An 18,876-nucleotide genomic window follows, 5' to 3' on the forward strand; every position below is an offset into this window, starting at 1 on the left:
ATATTTGAATAAGTATATTTGATTTTTTTTTTAAATAAAAAAAAGCTGGTTACCAAGCTCACGGAACTAGGTCTCTGCGCATCTCTCTGCAACTGGATCCTCGACTTCCTCATCAACAGACCAATCTGTTCGAATTGGCAAAAACACTTTTTCCTCAATAACAATCAGTTCGGGAGCACCTCAAGGCAGTGTGCTCAGCCCCCTGCTCTACTCACTCTATACTCATGACTGTGTAGCCAGACACAGTGCAAACTCCATCCTCAAGTTTGCCAACGACACCAACGTTATTCGACCAATTACAGATGGCGATGAGTCAGAGTCTAGAAGTGAGATTGATCAACTGACTAAATGGTGCCAGCACGACAACCTGGCGCTCAATGTCTGTAAGACCAAGGAACTGATTGTGGACTTTGGAAGAGAAAGGATGAGGACCCATAAACTTGTCTATATCAACGGGACAATGGTGGAGGGAGTCAAAAGCCACGAATTCCTGGGCATGCATAGATCTGAAGGTCTTTCCTGGACCCAGCACACTGATGCAATTGTAAAGAAAGCACATCAATGACTCTACTTCCTGAGAAGATTATGGAGATTCGGTATGTCGGTGAAGATTCTCTTGTACTTCTACAGGTGGACAGTAGAGAGCATATTGACTGGTTGCATCACGGCCTGGTTCCCTGAATGCCCAGGAGCGAAGAAGACTGCAAAAGGTTGTGAACACTGCCCAGTCCATCACGGGTTCTGACCTTCCCACCATTGAAGGGATTGACCGGAGCTGCTGCCTTAAAAAGGCAGCCAGCATCATCAGAGACCCACCCCACCCTGGCCACACACTCATTTCACCCCCGCCATCGGGAAAAAGGTACAGGAGCCTGAAAACTGTAAAGTCCAGGTTCAGGAACAGCTTCTTTCCTACAGCCATTAGATTATTAAACACTGCAACCTCAAATAAGCTCTGAACTACATAGACTATTATCGTTATTATTGCATTGTTATTTTGTGGATGTATGCGTGTGTATATATATATATATGAAGACGGGTCTCGACCTGAAACGTCTGAAGAAGGGTCTCGACCCGAAACGTCACCCATTCCTTCTCTCCTGAGATGCTGCCTGACCTGCTGAGTTACTCCAGCATTTTGTGAAATAGAAACATAGAAAATAGATGCAGGAGTAGGCCATTCGGCCCTTCGAGCCTGCACCGCCATCCAATATGATCATGGCTGATCATCCAACTCAATATCCCGTACCTGCCTTCTCTCCATACCCCTGATCCCTTTAGCCACAAGGGCCACATCTAACTCCCTCTTAAATATAGCCAATGAACTGGCCTCAACTTCTGTGGCAGAGAATTCCACAGATTCACCACTCTTGTGTGAAAAAAAACTTTCTCATCTCGGTCCTAAAAGACTTCCCCCTTATCCTTAAACTGTGACCCCTTGTTCTGGACTTCCCCAACATCGGGAACAATCTTCCTGCATCTAGCCTGTCCAACCCCTTAAGAATTTTGTAAGTTTCTATAAGATCCCCCCTCAATCTTCTAAATTCCAGCGAGTACAAGCCGAGTATATCCAGTCTTTCTTCATATGAAAGTCCTGCCATCCCAGGAATCAATCTGGTGAACCTTCTCTGTACTCCCTCTATGGCAAGAATGTATTTCCTCAGATTAGGAGACCAAAACTGTACACAATACTCCAGGTGTGGTCTCACCAATGCCCTGTACAACTGCAGCAGAACCTCCCTGCTCCTATACTCAAATCCTCTCGCTATGAATGCCAACATACCATTCGCTTTCTTCACTGCCTGCTGCACCTGCATGCCTACTTTCAATGACTGGTGCACCACGACACCCAGATCTCGCTGCATCTCCCCTTCTCCTAATCGGCCACCATTCAGATAATAGTCTGCTTTCCTGTTCTTGCCACCAAAGTGGCTAACCTCACATTTATCCACATTATACTGCATCTACCATGCATTTGCCCACTCACCTAACCTATCCAAGTCACATTACAGCCTCCTAGCATCCTCCTTACAGCTAACACTGCCCCCCAGCTTCGTGTCATCCGCAAACTTGAAGATGTTGCATTCAATTCCCTCGTCCAAATCATTCATATATATTGTAAATAGCTGGGGTCCCAGCACTGAGCCTTGCTGTACCCCACTAGTCACTGACTGCCATTCTGAAAAGGACTCGTTTATTCCTACTCTTTGCTTTCTGTCTGCCAGCCAGTTCTCTATCCACATCAATACTGAACCCACAATACCATGTGCTTTAAGTTTGCATACTAATCTCTTATGTGGGACCTTGTCAAAAGCCTTCTGGAAGTCCAGATATAACACATCCACTGGTTCTCCCTTATCCACTCTACTAGTTACATCCTCGAAAAATTCTATAAGATTCGTCAGACATGAATTACCTTTCATAAATCCATGCTGACTTTGTCCAATGATTTCACCACTTTCCAAATGTGCTGCTATCCCATCTTTAATAACAGACTCTAGCATTTTCCCCACTACCGATGTTAGACTAACTGTAATTCCCCGTTTTCTCTCTCCCTCCCTTTTTGAAAAGTGGGGTTACATTAGCTACCCTCCAATCCTCAGGAACTACTCCAGAATCTAAAGAGTTTTGAAAAATTATCACTAATGCATCCATTATTTCTGGGGCTACCTCCTTAAGCACTCTGGGATGCAGCCTATCTGGCCCTGGGGATTTATCGGCCTTTAATCCATTCAATTTACCTAACACCACTTCCCGACTAACCTGGATTTCACTCAGTTCCTCCATCTCATTTGATCCCCGGTTCCCTGCTATTTCCGGCAGATTATTTATGTCTTCCTTAGTGAAGACAGAACCAAAGTAGTTATTCAATTGGTCTGCCATGTATTTGTTCCCCATGATCAATTCACCTGTTTCTGACTGCAAGGGACCTACATTTGTTTTAACTAATCTTTTTCTCTTCACATATCTATAAAAGCTTTTGCAGTCAGTTTTTATGTTCCCTGCCAGTTTTCTTTCATAATCTATTTTCCCTTTCCTAATTAAGCCCTTTGATTTGTACCAGCATCTGCAGTTATTTTCTTACACTATATAATATATATATATATATACACATACACACACACAAACACACACACGCTGAATGTTTTCTCATTTGTTATATTTGTTTACAGTGTACTATGTTTACATATTCTGTTGTGTTGCTGCCAGTAAGAGTTTCATTGTTCTACTATCTGGGACAAATGACGAAAAAACATGCTTGACTTGCCACTTTCAAGGAACTATGTAACTGCACTCCAAGATCCTCTGCTCTACAACACTCCCCGGAGCCTTGCCATTCACTGTGTAGGCCCTGCCCTTGTCAAACTGCCCAAAATGCAACCTCACATTTCTCTGTGTTAAATTCCATCAACCATTCCTCAGCCAACCTGCCCAACCAATCAAGATCCTGCTGCAATTTTTGACAACCATCTACATCTACAATACTACCCACTTTAGTGTCTTCTGTTCTTTATAAAATGTCACACAGAACCTTATAAGTGAGGCACCCATTTTTCTAATGAGATTACAGAGTTTAGTTTAATTTAGAGATACAGCAGGGAAACAGGTCCTTCGGACCACCGACTCCATGCCGACCATCAGCTCACACTATGGTATCCTACTTTCACATCCATTTCCAATTTACATTGGCCAATTTACCTACAAACTGCATGTCTTCTGGATGTGGGAAGAAACCAGAGCACCTGAAGGAAACCTCTGCTGGCACAGGGAGAATATCAAATCCCACACAGACAGCACCAGAAGTGAGAATCGAACCCAGGTCTCTGGCATGGTGAGGCAGCAGTTCTACCAGCTGAGCCACCCTAGTGTTATAATAATAATGAATACAATATATATATATATATATATATTTGAATTGCTGAAACTTAGAACATAATTGACTGGGATCACAAAATGCTGGAGTAACTCAGCGTGTCAGGCAGCATCTCAGGAGAGAAATGGGTGACGTTTCAGGTCGAGACCCTTCTTCAAACTGAAGAAGGGTCTCGACCCGAAATGTCACCCATTCCTTCTCTCCTGAGATGCTGTCTGACATGCTGAGTTACTCCAGCATTTTGTGGTCCCTTCGATTTGTACCAGCATCTGCAGTTATTTTCCTACATAATTGACTGGGATATACACAGTTACACACAATGAAACAACAAGGACTTCTCTTTTTGCTTTTATTCCCAAAGAGCTACTTGAGCTCAAACAAACCCGAGTACTCATGAAATATAATGAATTAATGTCAAATACAATTAAAGCATAGTTTATAGAACAAATAAGATTTTACCTAAATAATCAACCACAATGAAACTTAAACTAACTTTTTAACTATGCCAGTTAAATTATCAGTTCACAAGTACTTAATTCAAAAATGAATCTGAAGAACTTGTAAATAGTTTACAACTCCTCATGAAGGCAACTAAACTTGATTTTTAAGTTTTACAAACAAATTGTATTCATTTAAAAAGATAAACCATTCTTGGTCAGCCAACTACAATTTGTTAAGGGCCTGTCCCAGTTAGGTGACTTTAAGGCGACTGCCGACAACTAGGCTGTCGCCCCACGTTTGCCGGGGTGTCGCAGGCATGATCGTGAGTAGTCTTCAATGAGTCCTAGCAGATCTCGGCTCCTCGCGGAAAAAGTTACCTGTTGGAAATTTTTTGGCGACAGCTGGCTTGTCGCCAATGATCGTAGCTTGTCGTGGGCACTGTCGCAGGTTGTCGCCAAGTGTGGTAGGTTATCGCCTACTGTCAAAACTGACAGAACTGTCAAAACCCGTTCACAGAAGTTCAGCTGCAACAGCCAGCTGTAGAATGGGGGCGGACACCTGACCTGGAGATAAACTCAAGAAATGGACCCGAGGAAAACGGCCTTTGGTGTTAGGGAAGAACAGAAGATTATTCGAAGATAGACACGAAATGCTGGAGTAACTCAGCAGGACAGGCAACATCTCTGGAGAGCAGGAATGAGTGACGTTCCAGGTCGTAAGAAGGGTCTGATGAAGGGTCTCGACCCGAAACATCACCCATTCCTTCTCTCCAGAGATGCTGTCTGTCCCGCTGAGTTACTCCAGCATTTCTTGTCTATCTTCGGTGTAAAGCAGCATGTGCAGTTCCTTCCTACACATAAGCGTATTTGATGCATGCTGGAAAAGCGATATCGAATTTATCACTGTTTGACCAGCGCGTAACACCCCTGCTATAAATTAACTCCCAATTATAATTTATGGAAGTTAAGATTTCCAGTTAAACTGTGACCACCCGTGGGTTCCACCTCAGGCTGGCACCAACGAACAGGAGCAAAACACAAAGTGTTGGGGGAATTCAGAGGTCAGACAGCATCTGTGGAGGAAATGCAAATGAAAACCTTTCTGGTCGGATCCCTCCATCAGTTTGAAGAAGGGTACCGATCTGAAACGTCGTCTGTTCACTCTCTCTCTCTCCCCCCAGATGCTCTCTGACCCACTGGCTTTCTCCACCACTTTGTGTTTACAAGATTTCAGCATCTGCAGTCTCATGTATCCATTAAGGAGAAGGACCTGGCCTGCTGTTTCCTTAAGTACGAATGAAATTCGCTCCGTACCACCAGCAAACCGGACCCCGTCTCCCCAGATTGTTCTTCTGGAGTAATATTGCCTGTTGGTGCGTTGTTCCTTCGTTCCCAATTGACACTCCGCCTTGTATGTCATTTCTAAAAGGCTTCACAGTGAAAAGATATCCTCGGCAAAATGGGAGGCTTCTGGCGCGGCAGATCAACCTCTCCACATTTTATGCCGCTGATTGATTCTAGCAGAACTAGACTGAGAGAATAATGGTCCAGACTTGTATTTTCAAACACCATGTATGTTTTGGAAAAGCATGTCCCAATATTAGGCCAGACAATGAGTATCTTAAAGTTGCCTTTGAAGGCAAACACAAACATATTACACGCAATTAAAATACTTTACAGCTGTGGTGGTCTCAAATTAATAAAACTGCAATTAAAATTAGCAACCTAATGCTACTCGCTTCCCATTTAAAACAGGTAATTAAAAGCTCATAAAAGCACAGCATAAAAGACATAGTGCCTAATATGTCGAAGGTTGTCGTAGCTTGTCGTGGTCCTTGTCGTAGTGGACGTCCTAGGTCGCGAAGACTGGGTCGCCCGTTGTCAGCAGCTTGCCGTCGCCTAGGTGGTAGGTTGTCGTAGCTTGTTGCAGGCATTGCCGTGGTCATTGTCGCAGGGCAAAAAAAATTCTAAGCTTTTCCGCGATCTACTACGACTTTGACAGTGGCCGGCAGTTACCTTAAAAATCGTGTAACTGGGACAGGCCCTTTACTAATCCTGAATAAATACCTTCGATCTGAACAATTGGTAATATAAGACTACCATTAATTCAAGAACACCACGTTTCAAAAGCAAACAGCCTTCATATTAAAAGTTAAAGTAGTCTTGGGCCCACAACTTTATTTTGTCAGATGAACATTGAGACAGTAATGTTAATTAGATCCGTCAATCATAATCACTGCTACTTATCCCAAACTATTGGTAATAAAATTAGTTAATATTAAAGTAATATTGACATTATTTATAACTTACCCTACATTTGGCAATCCAACAATACCAATTTTCAACGAGGTACCAAATCGTCCAATGATGGGTAGTGCCTTTAGTTCACCGTCTGCCTTTTTTGGAGGCATGTTCTAAATGTCAAGCTGTCAAAATAACAGCTGTGTTAATATTTCTGATAATCAGCAATATATATATATATATACAAAACATGTCTGTAATTTCAGAACTAATGTCAGAAATGATCACCGTAATACTGAAATTCAGATTGAGTAAAGAAGCAGTGGATTTCTCTCTACTCGTCCAAATGGAGCAGACTCGTGCTATTTATAACCGGTTCACATGGCTGAGTGCTGACATGCCACCTTTCAGAGGCCGACTCTGCCGCTTGCCTTCGCCCCGCCCTCGCTCTGCACCAACCGGTTAATGAGACCAACAGCTGAACCTCTGGAGCCGGCGGCGGCCGCAGGCCCCGCACTCCCCGGCAAGGCCTGGACAACCCTCTCACTTCAACACACACAAAACACACGCCGCCTGACCGAGACGCGGAGACCGAACTGTCAGAGCAGCAAAACGCGTGCTTCACCTGGTTGGAAACTGCGAGGGAAGGAGGGGGGGCTGTGTGTTTGAGAGTTTAAACGCCGCCGCTCCGCGCTCCGCACACTGCACGCGCCGACCGACCGACCGCCCGCGCGCGCGGCCAGAGGGGGAGGGCAACCGGCGCCGGCGCCTGCGCACACGCGGCACCCGCTCACTGGCTCACATCACGCCAATTGCAACTCAGCGGAGGAAGGAGATGGTGTGGAAGGGGATAAAGTTGGGGGGAGGTTAGAAGAAGAAAATATATATAACTTCCCACTGATGTTCCACAGAGTAAACTAATCAGAGCTCACTGTCGCTATTGTTTATGTTTAGTTATTGCAGCTTATGTATCAAGTATCTCAACAGGCAATGAAGTACAGGGCCTTGAGTATAGAAGTTGGGAAGTTATTGTTACAGTTGTACCAGAACTTGGTGAGGCCACATTTGGAGTCTGGTGTTCAGTTTTGGTCACCCTGCTCTAAGAAAGACGTTGTTAAGCTGGAAAGAGTGCAGAGAAGATTTACAGGATTATTGCCAGGATTTGAGGGCCTGAGTTGCAGAGAGAGGTTGGGCAGGCTACAACTTTATTCTTTGGAGTGTAGGAGGATTAAGGGTGATCTTATCGAGGTGTATAAGATCATGAGGGAAATAGATACGGTGAGTGCACAGTATCTTTTGCCCAGAGTAAGGAAATAAAACAACTAGAGGTCATAAGTTTAAGGCGAGTGTGGAAAGATTTAATAGGTGGTTGGTGCATGGAACAAGCTGCCAGAGGAGGTAGTTGAGGCAGGTTCTATAATAACATCCAAAGGGCATTTGGACAGGTAAATGGATAGGAAAGATTTAGAGGGATATGAGTTAAATGCAGGCAAATGTATATGGGGCATCTTGATCCGCATAGGCAAGTTGGGCTGGGGGACGTATGCCGTATAGAAACATAGAAACATAGAAAATAGGTGCAGGAGTAGGCCATTCGGCCCTTCGAGCCTGCACCGCCATTCAATATGATCATGGCTGATCATCCAGCTCAGTAGCCTGTACCTGCCTTCTCTCCATACCCCCTGATCCCTTTAGCAAAAAGGGCCACATCTAACTCCCTCTTAAATATAGCCAATGAACTGGCCTCAACTACCTTCTGTGGCAGAGAATTCCACAGACTCACCACTCTCTGTGTGAAGAAATGTTTTCTCATCTCGGTCCTAAAAGACTTCCCCCTTATCCTTAAGCTGTGACCCCTGGTTCTGGACTCCCCCAACATCGGGAACAATCTTCCCGCATATAGCCTCTCCAACCCCTTAAGAATTTTATATGTTTCTATAAGATCCCCCCTCAGTCTTCTAAATTCCAGCGAGTACAAGCCCAGTCTATCCAGTCTTTCCTCATATGAAAGTCCCGCCATCCCAGGGATCAATCTGGTGAACCTTCTCTGTACTCCCTCTAAGGCAAGATTGTCTTTCCTCAGGTTAGGAGACCAAAACTGCACACAATACTCCAGGTGCGGTCTCACCAAGGCCCTGTACAACTGCAGAAGGACCTCTTTGCTCCTAAACTCAAATCCTCTTGCTATGAATGCCAACATACCATTCGCTTTCTTCACTGCCTGCTGCACCTGCATGCTTGCTTTCAATGACTGGTGCACCATGACACCCAGGTCACGTTGCATCTCCCCTTCTCCCAATCGGTCACCATTCAGGTAATACTCTGCTTTCCTGTTCTTGCCGCCAAAGTGGATAACCTCACATTTATCCACATTATATTGCATCTGCCATGCATTTGCCCACTCCCCTAATCTATCCAAGTCACTCTGCAGCCTCCTAGCATCCTCCTCGCAGCTAACACTGCCACCCAGCTTCGTGTCATCCGCAAACTTAGAGATGTTGCATTCAATTCCCTTGCAATCTGTTGCATTCAATTCAGTATGACTCTGAAAAATGTAAAGGGGTAGATTTGGGCCCCATATCTGAGGAAGGGTGTGCTGGCTCTGGAGAGGGTCCAGAGGAGGTTTACAAAAATGGTTCCAGGAATGATTGGGTTAGGATATGATGAGCGTTTGACAGCACTGGGCCTTTACTCGCTGGAGGGTTGAGGGGGGACCTCATTGAAAGTTACAGAATAATGAAAGGCATAGATAGAATGGATGTTTCCACTAGTGGGAGAGTCTAGGACCAGAGGCCATAGCCTCAGAATTAAAGGGCGCTCTTTTAAAAAGGAGGTGAAGAGGAACTTCTTTAGTCAGAGGGTAGTTAATCTGTGGAACTCATTGCCACAGTGGAGGCCAGCATAGGCAAGTTCTTGATTTGGATGGTTGTCAAGGGTTATGGGGAGAAGGCAGGAAAATGGGATTAGGTGGCAGAGATCAGCCAAGATTGAATGGTGAAGTAGACTCGATAGGATGAATGGCCTAATTCTACTCCTATAACTTGTGAACTTGCAAATTTGTATTTGGCAGGCTAAACCTCAATACATGCACCCAAACATGTGTGTTGTCACTTAAATGTAACTTACTTGTCAATATTTGGAGTTCTTCGCATTTACACAAACAAACCAGACAATAAAAACCTAGCAGTTAAGAAGCAGGCACAGAATAACTCTGAAAAAAGCTTTAGCAACCTGTGATGCCTTTTGCTCCTTTTTTTGTTCCTTTACTGCAAGAATCCTTGTTTACATCATACCATAGTAGCAAAATTCACCTTTTGTAAGTAGCTGAACCCTGAAGTCAGCAAAGGAGGTGAGCATAGAGCAACAAATTGGAAAGTGTAACTCCTAGTTTTCATATCACAGCTTAAAATATAAATTAGGCTCTTCTTTCAAATTTAAAGGATGATATTTTTTTTCCCTGGAGACCCTGTGAACATCATAAATATAATTATTTAACAGACAAAGGCAGACTGTTTCTTTGACCATCGCTTTCTTGCCCGGCATTTCAAAGACGATGAAGCAATATTAAGACCATTCCATATTCATAAGATCTTACAGTTGGTATATGTGTTATCTTAAAGGTATCACAAAATGCTGGAGTAACTCAGCAGGTCAGGCAGCATCTCAGGAGAAAAGGAATGGGTGACGTTTTGGGTCGAGAGCCTTCTTCAGACTGATCTGAAATGGCTTAAATATTTATTTTGATGCTAGAAACACCCATCAAGTCTGTGCAATGAGCATTTGTTTCATTCAAACCAGGTGATCATTAGATGGCTTTTGTGCCTCCATTACATTGTGAACAGCTTTGGTCTCCTTATTTAACTAGTTCCAGGTATATCAATTTTGCCAAATGAGTAGCCTAGGCTTGTATTCTCTAAATTTCAGAAGAATGAGGGTAAATCTTATTGAAACTTACAAAATTATGGCTGAAAGGAGGTCATTTCCAGTTGACGTGTATGGAACCAGGCTCATCATCTCTGAATCAGAGATAGGCTATTGGGACGAATAAATGGGGACATGTCACCACTCAAATAATTCTTTGGAATTCGCTACTTGAGAATTCAGAATAGTAATTAAACGATTTCTGGATACCAAAGGTATCAAGGGATAAGGGAATAGTGCAAAAAAACAACATTGAGGTAGAAGATCAGCCAATATTTGATTAATAGTGAAGCTGGCTAAAAGGACAGGATTACCTACCCCTACTATTTCTTATGTATTTATTGTTGGGACTAATGTGATAGAAACATAGAAAATAGGTGCAGGAGTAGGCCATTCAGCCCTTCGAGCCAGCACCGCCATTCAATATGAAGATGGCTGATCATCCAAATTCAGTACCCAGTTCTGGCTTTTTCCCCGTATCCCTTGATTCCCTTAGCCCTAAGAGCTAAATCTAACTCTCTCTTGAAAACATCCAGTGAATTGGCCTCCACTGCCTTCTGTGGCAGAGAATTCCACAACTCTCTGGGTGAAAAATGTTTTCCTCATCTCAGTCCTAAATGGCCTACCCCTTATTCTAAAACTGTGACCCCTGGTTCTAGACTCCCCCAACATCGGGAACATTTTTCCTGCATCTACCCTGCCCAATCCTCTAAGAATTTTATATGTTTCTAGAAGATCCCCTCTCATCCTTCCAAATTCCACTGAATACAAGCCCAGTCGACCCATTCTTTCATCGTATGTCAGTCCCTCCATCCCGGGAATTAACCTGGTGAACCTACACTGTACTCCCTGAATAGCAATAATGTCCTTCCTCAGATTAAGAGACCAAAATTGCACACAATACACCATGTGTGCGGTCTCACCAGGACCCTGTACAATTGCAGTAGGACCTCCTTGCTCCTAAACTTAAATCCTTTTGCAATGAAGGCCAATATGCCATCGGTTTTCTTCACTGCCTGCTGTACCTGCATGCTTACTTTCAGTGACTGATGGACAAGCACACCCAGGTCTTGTTGCACCTCCCCTTCTCCTAATCTGACACCATTCAGATAATAATCTGCCTTCCTGTTCTTGCCACCAAAGTGGATAACCTCACATTTATCCACATTATACTGTATCTGCCATGCTTCTGCCCACTTATTAATATGATATATTATAATATGATATTAACAATAATCTGATATGATATGATCAAGTAGAGATTCTAACGCTTGACTCTCCACTTTCCAACAACTATCAAGTTCTTGAACCAATCTGTACACCTCCAATCCTATCTCAGCAATGGAACAACACGGCCCACCCCTCACCACTATGGACTTGTTTATTTTCTGATTGTGTTTTTGCACTTATGTCTTGGGTTTTTTCAGTCTTCCTTTTATAAATGTGTAATTTACACATAATTTATGTTTGATTTGTTTTTGTGTGTTTGTCTGAGTTTATGTGCTTGTGACAATCTAATGTGATATTAACTTCCCAATAACCAATTCGCATTTGAACATGACCAAATCCAACTAAATTCCGAACTAAGAACACGAGGGATTTAGGGCTTTGTTTTTATTATTGTACTATATTGTCTTTTTTTTTTTAAATTGAACTTTTTTTTATTTATGGAGGTATCTACTGAGTACTATGTTTACATACCTGTTCCTGTGGTGCAAGTAAGAATTACATTGTTCCGTTTTGGGACATATGACAATAAAACACTCTATTACTCAGAGATTGATCCATGATGTAGAGACAAAAGCTGGAGTAACTCAGCGGGACAGGCAGCATCTCTGGAGAGAAGGAATGGGTTATGTTTCGGGTCGAGACCCTTCTTCAGACTAGTCAGAGGAAAGGGAAACGAGAGATATTGACAATGATGTAGAGAGATAAAGAACAATGAATGAAAGATATGCAAAAAAGTAAAAATGGTAAAGGGAACAGGCTGGTTATTGGGTGAAAACAAGAAGCTGGTGCGACTTGGGTGGGGGAGGGATGGTGAGAGAGGGAATGTTAGGGTTATTTGAAGTTAGAGAAATCAATATTCATACCACTGGGCCGCAAGCTGCTCAAGCGAAATATGAGATGCTGCTCCTCCAATTTGCGTTTAGCCTCACTCTGATAATGGAGGAGAACAAGGACAGAAAGGTCAGTGTGGGAATGGGAAGGAGAATTAAAGTGTTTAGCAACCGGGAGATCAGGTAGGTCCAGGCGGACTGAGCGAAGGTGTTTGGTCTTGCCGATGTATAAGAGTCCACATCTTGAACAACGGATACAGTAGATGAGGTTGGAGGAGGTGCAAGTGAACCTCTGCCGAACCTGAAAGGACCTTCGGGGTCTCTGGACAGTTTTGAGGGAGGAGATATAGGGATAGGTGTTGCATCTCCTGGGGTTGCAAGGGAAGGTACCTGGGGATGGGGTGGTTTGGGTGGGAAGGGAGATGCGGAGGGAACGGTCTCTACAGAAGGTGGAAAGTGGTGGAGATGGGAAAATGTGACTAGTGTTGGGATCCCGTTGGAGGTGGCGAAAATGTTGGAGGATTATGTGTTGTACGCGACGGCTGATGGGGTGGAAGGTAAGACTAGGGGAACTATGTCTCTGTTATGACTAGGGGGAGGAGGAGCAAAGGCGGGGTTGCGGGGTACCAAGGAGACACAAGTGAGGACCTCATCTGTGATGGGATAGGGGAACTGCCATTCTCTAAAGAATGAGGACATCTCGCATGTCCTGGTATGGAACACCTTATCTTGGGTGCAGATGCGGCGTAGATGGAAGAATTGGGAGTAGGGGATAGAGTCTTTGCAGGAAGCAGAGTGGGAAGAATTGTAGTCGAGATAGTTCTGGGAGTCAGTAGTTTGTTATAGACATCAGTCGACAGTCCCCTGTGATGGAGACTCTGAGATCAAGAAAGGGGAGGGAGATGGTCCAAGTGAATTTGAGTGTAGGGTGGAAATTGGTGGTGAAGTTAGAGAAGTCCATGAGCTCTGCATGGGTGCAGGAGGTAACACCGATGCAGTCGTCAATGTAACAGAGATAGAGTTCGGGGATAGGGTCAGTGTACGCCTGGAACAGGGATTGTTCAACGTACCCTACAAAGAGGCAGGCATAGCTGGGGCCCATGCGGGTGCCCATAGCTATGCCTTTGACTTGGAGAAAGTGGGAGGAATCGAATGAGAACTTGTTAAAGGTGTGGACCAGCTTCGCTAGGCAGAGTAAAGTTTTAGTAGAGGGAAATTGGATGGTTCTGCGGTCGATGAAGTAAAGGAGGGCTTTAAGGCCTTCCTGGTGGGGGTTGGAGGTGAAGAATGACTGAATGTCCATAGTAAAGTTCAGGGAATGTGGGGTTGGAAAGAGAGATTGGATCAGGGGGGATAGGATGGAGTCGAGGTACATGGAAATCATTTCAGTAGGACAGGAGCAGGCAGAAACAATGGGTCTGCCAGGGCAGTTGTGTTTATGGATTTTGGGGAGAAGGTAAAACCGGGCTGTTTGGGGCTGGAAAACAATAAAGTTGGAGGTTGTGGAATGCAGCCAGCCAGAAGTGATACTGTAAAACCAGAAATGGTCTGGGAGATTATGGTCTACAATTCTTCCCACCCTGCTTCCTGCAAAGACTCTATCCCCTAGTCCCAATTCCTCCGTCTATACCGCATCTGTGCCCAAGGTGAGATGTCCAATACCAGGACATCCGAGGTGTCATCATTCTTTAGGGAAAGGGGGTTCCTCTCTCCCATCATAGATGAGGCCCTCACTAGTGTCTCCTCGGTACCCTGCAGCTATGCCCTTGTTCCCCTTTCCTCCAGTCGCAACAGAGACAGAATCCCCCTAGTCCTTACCTTTCACCCCAACAGCCGTCGCATACAACACATAATCCTCCAACATTTTTGCCACCTCCAACGGGATCCCACCACTAACACATCTTCCCATCTCTACCCCTTTCCGCCTTCTGCAGAGACCGTTCCCTCTGCAACTCCCTGGTTAACTCATCCCTTCCCACCCAAACCATCCCCTCCTCAGGTACCTGCAATCGGAGGAGATGCAACACCTGCTCCTATACCTCCTCCCTCGACTCTGTTCAGGGACCCAGACAGTCCTTTCAGGTTAGGCAGATGTTCACTTGCACCTCCTCCAACATCTACTGTATCTGTTGTTCAAGATGTGTACTCATATATCGGCGAGACCATACATAGATTGGGCGATTGTTTCACTGAACACCTTTGCTCAGTCCATCTGGACCTACCTGATCTCCCAATTGCGAAACACTTTAATTCTCCTTCCCATTCCCACACTGACCTTTCTGTCCTAGGTCTCCTCCAATGTCAGAGTGAGGCTAAATGCAAATTGAAGGAACAGTATCTCCTATTTCGCTGGGGCAGCTTACAGCTGATATTGATTTCTCTAACTTCAAGTAACCCCGGCATTCTCTCTCTCTCTATCCCACCCCACCCATGTCGCACCAACTTATCGTTTTCACCCAACAAACAGCTAACAATGGCCTATTTCCTTTTGGCGTCATTACGTTTTTGCATATCTTTCATTCATTGTTCTTTATCTCTCTGCATCATCGTCCATATCTCTTGTTTCCCTTTCCACAGACTAGTCTGAAGAAGGGTCTCGACCCGAAATAGCACCTATTCCTTCTCTCCAGAGATGCTGCCTGTCCCACTGAGTTTCTCCAGCTTTTTGTGCCTATCTTTGATTTAAACCAGCCCCCGTAGTTCCTTCCGACACATTTAATCCATGATGTGATCAATTTCTAATTTACCTCTGTATCTATGAGTTTAAACAGTATCTCTTTGAAGGATTAAATAATCTGTAAACCAGGGTGGTTAATAAGGCTAAGAAAATTATGTTCAGCTTGTTTTTATTTCCATTATTCTTACCTTGAAGCTGTAATGGTCACAATACCGAACTCTCATAATTACTATTCCTAAGTAGTTTTGTTATTCAAATATCAGATAGTGTTCATTTTAAGACAAGTTACAGACAAAGGTAGGCTTCATTGTGCTGTAAGTGTACTTGATCGATTATTACGGACCAGAGGATATTTTCTGGTTATTTACTCTTCTGCAAAACCATTTGCTAGATTTTATCCTACCACATATCTGCATAGAGCCTTTCGACTTTAGGTAGTCTTTAGACTTTAGAGATATAACGCAGAAACAGGTCCTTCAGCCCACTGAGTACACGCCAACCAGCGATCACCCAGTACACTACATAATCCTACAATTTACAATTTTTGTACTGTTGGCAATTAACCTAAAAACCTGTATGTCTTTGATGGGGGAGGAACCAGAGCACCAGGAGAAACCCCACGCGGTCAGAGGGAGAAAGTACAAACTCCGTAAGACAGCACCCGTAGTCAGGATCGACCCCAGGTCTCCGGCACTGTGAGGCAACAACTCTACCGCTGCGCTACCCAGAGCACTTCTATTACCTTCTTCTTCCAGTGCTATGGCAGCTACAGTATTTAATGCTTATTCAGCACATTACGTTTCCTGCAGCTCCCAAGTGGTGCAATTCCTGTGGTTTCATCTGTGGTAGAAGCCAGTCTGTGGGATCTTTTGCTGTGAATTCTGAGATGTTCATGCCTGCTACTTGTCCAAATTTGGAGCCTCAGTGAGTTCTGCTCGTATGATAGTTCTGCTGCGAATGGATCTGCCATCAACTATCATGAGAGCTTTGGGCTACTTATCGAGTTGGGTCAAATAGGTCAGGTGGTGCTTCAATCAGAAACTCTATTTTCATGTCCTCATCACTATTACCCAACTCAAGGCCCATCAAAGATTCCTGCTAGAGACAAGTGACAAACCACTTCTCACTTTGCTGTAAATCAACATGGTGCTGAATGCCTAAGATTATAGACAATAGGTGCAGGAGTAAGCCATTCGGCCCTTCGAGCCAGCACCACCATTCACTGTGATCATGGCTGATCATTCTCAGTCAGTACCCCGTTCCTGCCTTCTCCCCATACCCCTGACTCCGCTATCCTTAAGAGATCTATCAAGCTCTCTCTTGAATGCATTCAGAGAATTGGCCTCCACTGCCTTCTGAGGCAGAGAATTCCACAGATTTACAACTCTCTAACTGAAAAAGTTTTTCCTCATCTCTGTTCTAAATGGCCTACCCCTTACTCTTAAACAGTGGCCCCTAGTTCTGGACTCCCCCAACATTGGGAACATGTTTCCTGCCTCTAACGTGTCCAACCCCTTAATAATCTTATGGGGACAGGGCTTTCTCCATCGCTGCTCCCACCCTATGGAACTCACTACCCCAAACCGTTAGAGACTCCTCCACACTCACCACATTCAAAACATCGCTGAAGTCTCACCTGTTCAGTACTGCCTTCAACCACTGAAGGTCACCTCACCTTCTGTCTCCTTTCTCTGTTCGTTTACTTATTTACTTATTTATCTATTTATTCATTTCCCTATGTTCTCTAAATCTCTGTAAAGCGTCTTTGAGTATATGAAAAGTGCTATATAAATAAAATGCATTATTATTATTATTATTATTATGTTTCGATAAGATCCCCTCTCATCCTTCTAAATTCCAGTGTATACAAGCCTAGCCACTCCAGTCTTTCAACATAGGACAGTCCCGCCATTCCGGGAATTAACCTAGTAAACCTACGCTGCACGCCCTCAATATCAAGAATATCCTTCCTCAAATTTGGAGACCAAAACTGCAACAGTACTCCAGGTGTAGTCTCACTCGGGCCTTGTACAACTGCAGAAGGACCTCTTTGCTCCTATACTCAACTCCTCTTGTTATGAAGGCCAACATTCCATTGGCTTTCTTCACTGCCTGCTGTACCTGCATGCTTTCTTTCAGTGACTGATGCACTAGGACACCCAGATCTCGTTGTACATCCCCTTTTCCTAACTTGACACCATTCAGATAATAATCTGCCTTCCCATTCTTACCACCAAAGTGGATAACCTCACACTTATCCATATTAAACTGCATCTGCCATGCATCCGTCCACTCACACAACCTGTCCAAGTCACCCTGCAACCTCATAACATCTGCATAACACCAGATGATACAAAGCTGGGTGGTAGTGTGAACTGTGTCCTCACAGTTCACACTACCACCCAGCTTTGTATCATCTGGTGTTATGCATCCCATTGATATGGGTATTCATGGTGTGGATCCTCTATATATTTAATTAAAAGGTATCCCTCAGGGTTGCCCATTTCCTGATCCTATGTGTTGCACCTTTCATTGCTTATATTCAAATACTGCTAACAATTGATGCCCCACCTATAATGACATGGATAGCATGATTATTTGATTGAAGGAACTGCAGATGCTAGTTTACACCAAAGACTGTCTGATGAAGGGTCTTGGCCCGAAACGTCACCTACTCCTTTTCTCCAGAGATGCTGCCTAACCCGCTGAGTTAATCTCGCATTTTGTGTCTATCTTTGATTATGTGATTGGCATGTTTCATGCTCAATGTAAGAAACCCATCGTGTCTCTCCTACTCTGATCAGATTTTTCTAATCTCTGTCAACAAGTCCAATGTGTTTCGAATGCCTGCCTATATCTCATGTATTCTCTGCTGCTTTTCTTGAGTACTTGTTTGTCAAATACCCCAGAGAATCAGGTTCTGTATCATGCTGGTATGCATTGCACTCTGCAGCACAGACTTTACACTGCTATCTCTGTCTCCACCATTTGAACTTGAAATCACTTCTAATGTCTCAGTCACCAATTGAAAATCTAATTATCTTTCTTACTGAAGTGAGAGCATCTGAGCCGGTACATGATAGTCTCAGTCACCTAACAGTGTGCATTTCAATTGAATAACTTTCTCTTCAGAGGATTCATTGTTTTGTCACCCTATGAGATGAATAAGATCTTTTGGTAAAGGAAAGACATATTTTAGAACTGTAAATATAAGAATGTTTATACTTTTCTTTGTGTACAGTATTATTTTTCACTTTCAGCAAACTTCAACTCCACATGAGTGAGTGTTGAAAATATATGGCTGCATAAGATATATTCCATTATTGGATATTTATAAGGCCCCTATTTCCTCATCTCCCTACCTCCCATTTCCGATGACTGTGCATATATTCATGCCAGAGACCTTTGGGGCTCCCTCCCCTCAGTGAGTAGTGTGATGGGGGAGGACAACCTCCAGTTCTCTGTACTTTGCTGGTGTTAATGAACCAAAATGATGTGACGTAAATGACCAAGATTAATGTGTTAGATGACAGATAGCAACTGGGCAGCATGGTGGTGCAGCGGTAGAGCTGTTGCCTTCCAATAACAGAGATCCTGGTTTGATCCTGACTACGGGTGCTTGTCTGTACGGAGTCTGTACCTTCTCCCCGTGACCTGCGTGAG

The 18,876-nt window shown here is 44.0% G+C and overlaps 1 protein-coding gene across 1 annotated transcript in view; it reads right to left on the reverse strand.

Annotated features, from left to right (window-relative positions):
- The window catches only part of ola1 (Obg-like ATPase 1), a 152,555-nt gene extending 145,240 nt beyond the window's left edge, over window positions 1-7,315 (reverse strand). Inside the window, exons 1-2 of the mRNA XM_078403969.1 lie at window positions 7,181-7,315; window positions 6,625-6,740 (exon numbers count right to left, since the gene is read on the reverse strand). Of these exons, the coding sequence (XP_078260095.1) occupies window positions 6,625-6,725 (101 nt within the window). The 5' untranslated portion in view covers window positions 6,726-6,740; window positions 7,181-7,315. The remainder of the gene's footprint in view (window positions 1-6,624; window positions 6,741-7,180) is intronic.
- Between the last annotated feature and the right edge of the window lie 11,561 nt (window positions 7,316-18,876).

This window comes from Rhinoraja longicauda, chromosome 8 (genome assembly GCF_053455715.1).
Source record: "Rhinoraja longicauda isolate Sanriku21f chromosome 8, sRhiLon1.1, whole genome shotgun sequence".
NCBI lineage: Eukaryota > Metazoa > Chordata > Chondrichthyes > Rajiformes > Arhynchobatidae > Rhinoraja > Rhinoraja longicauda.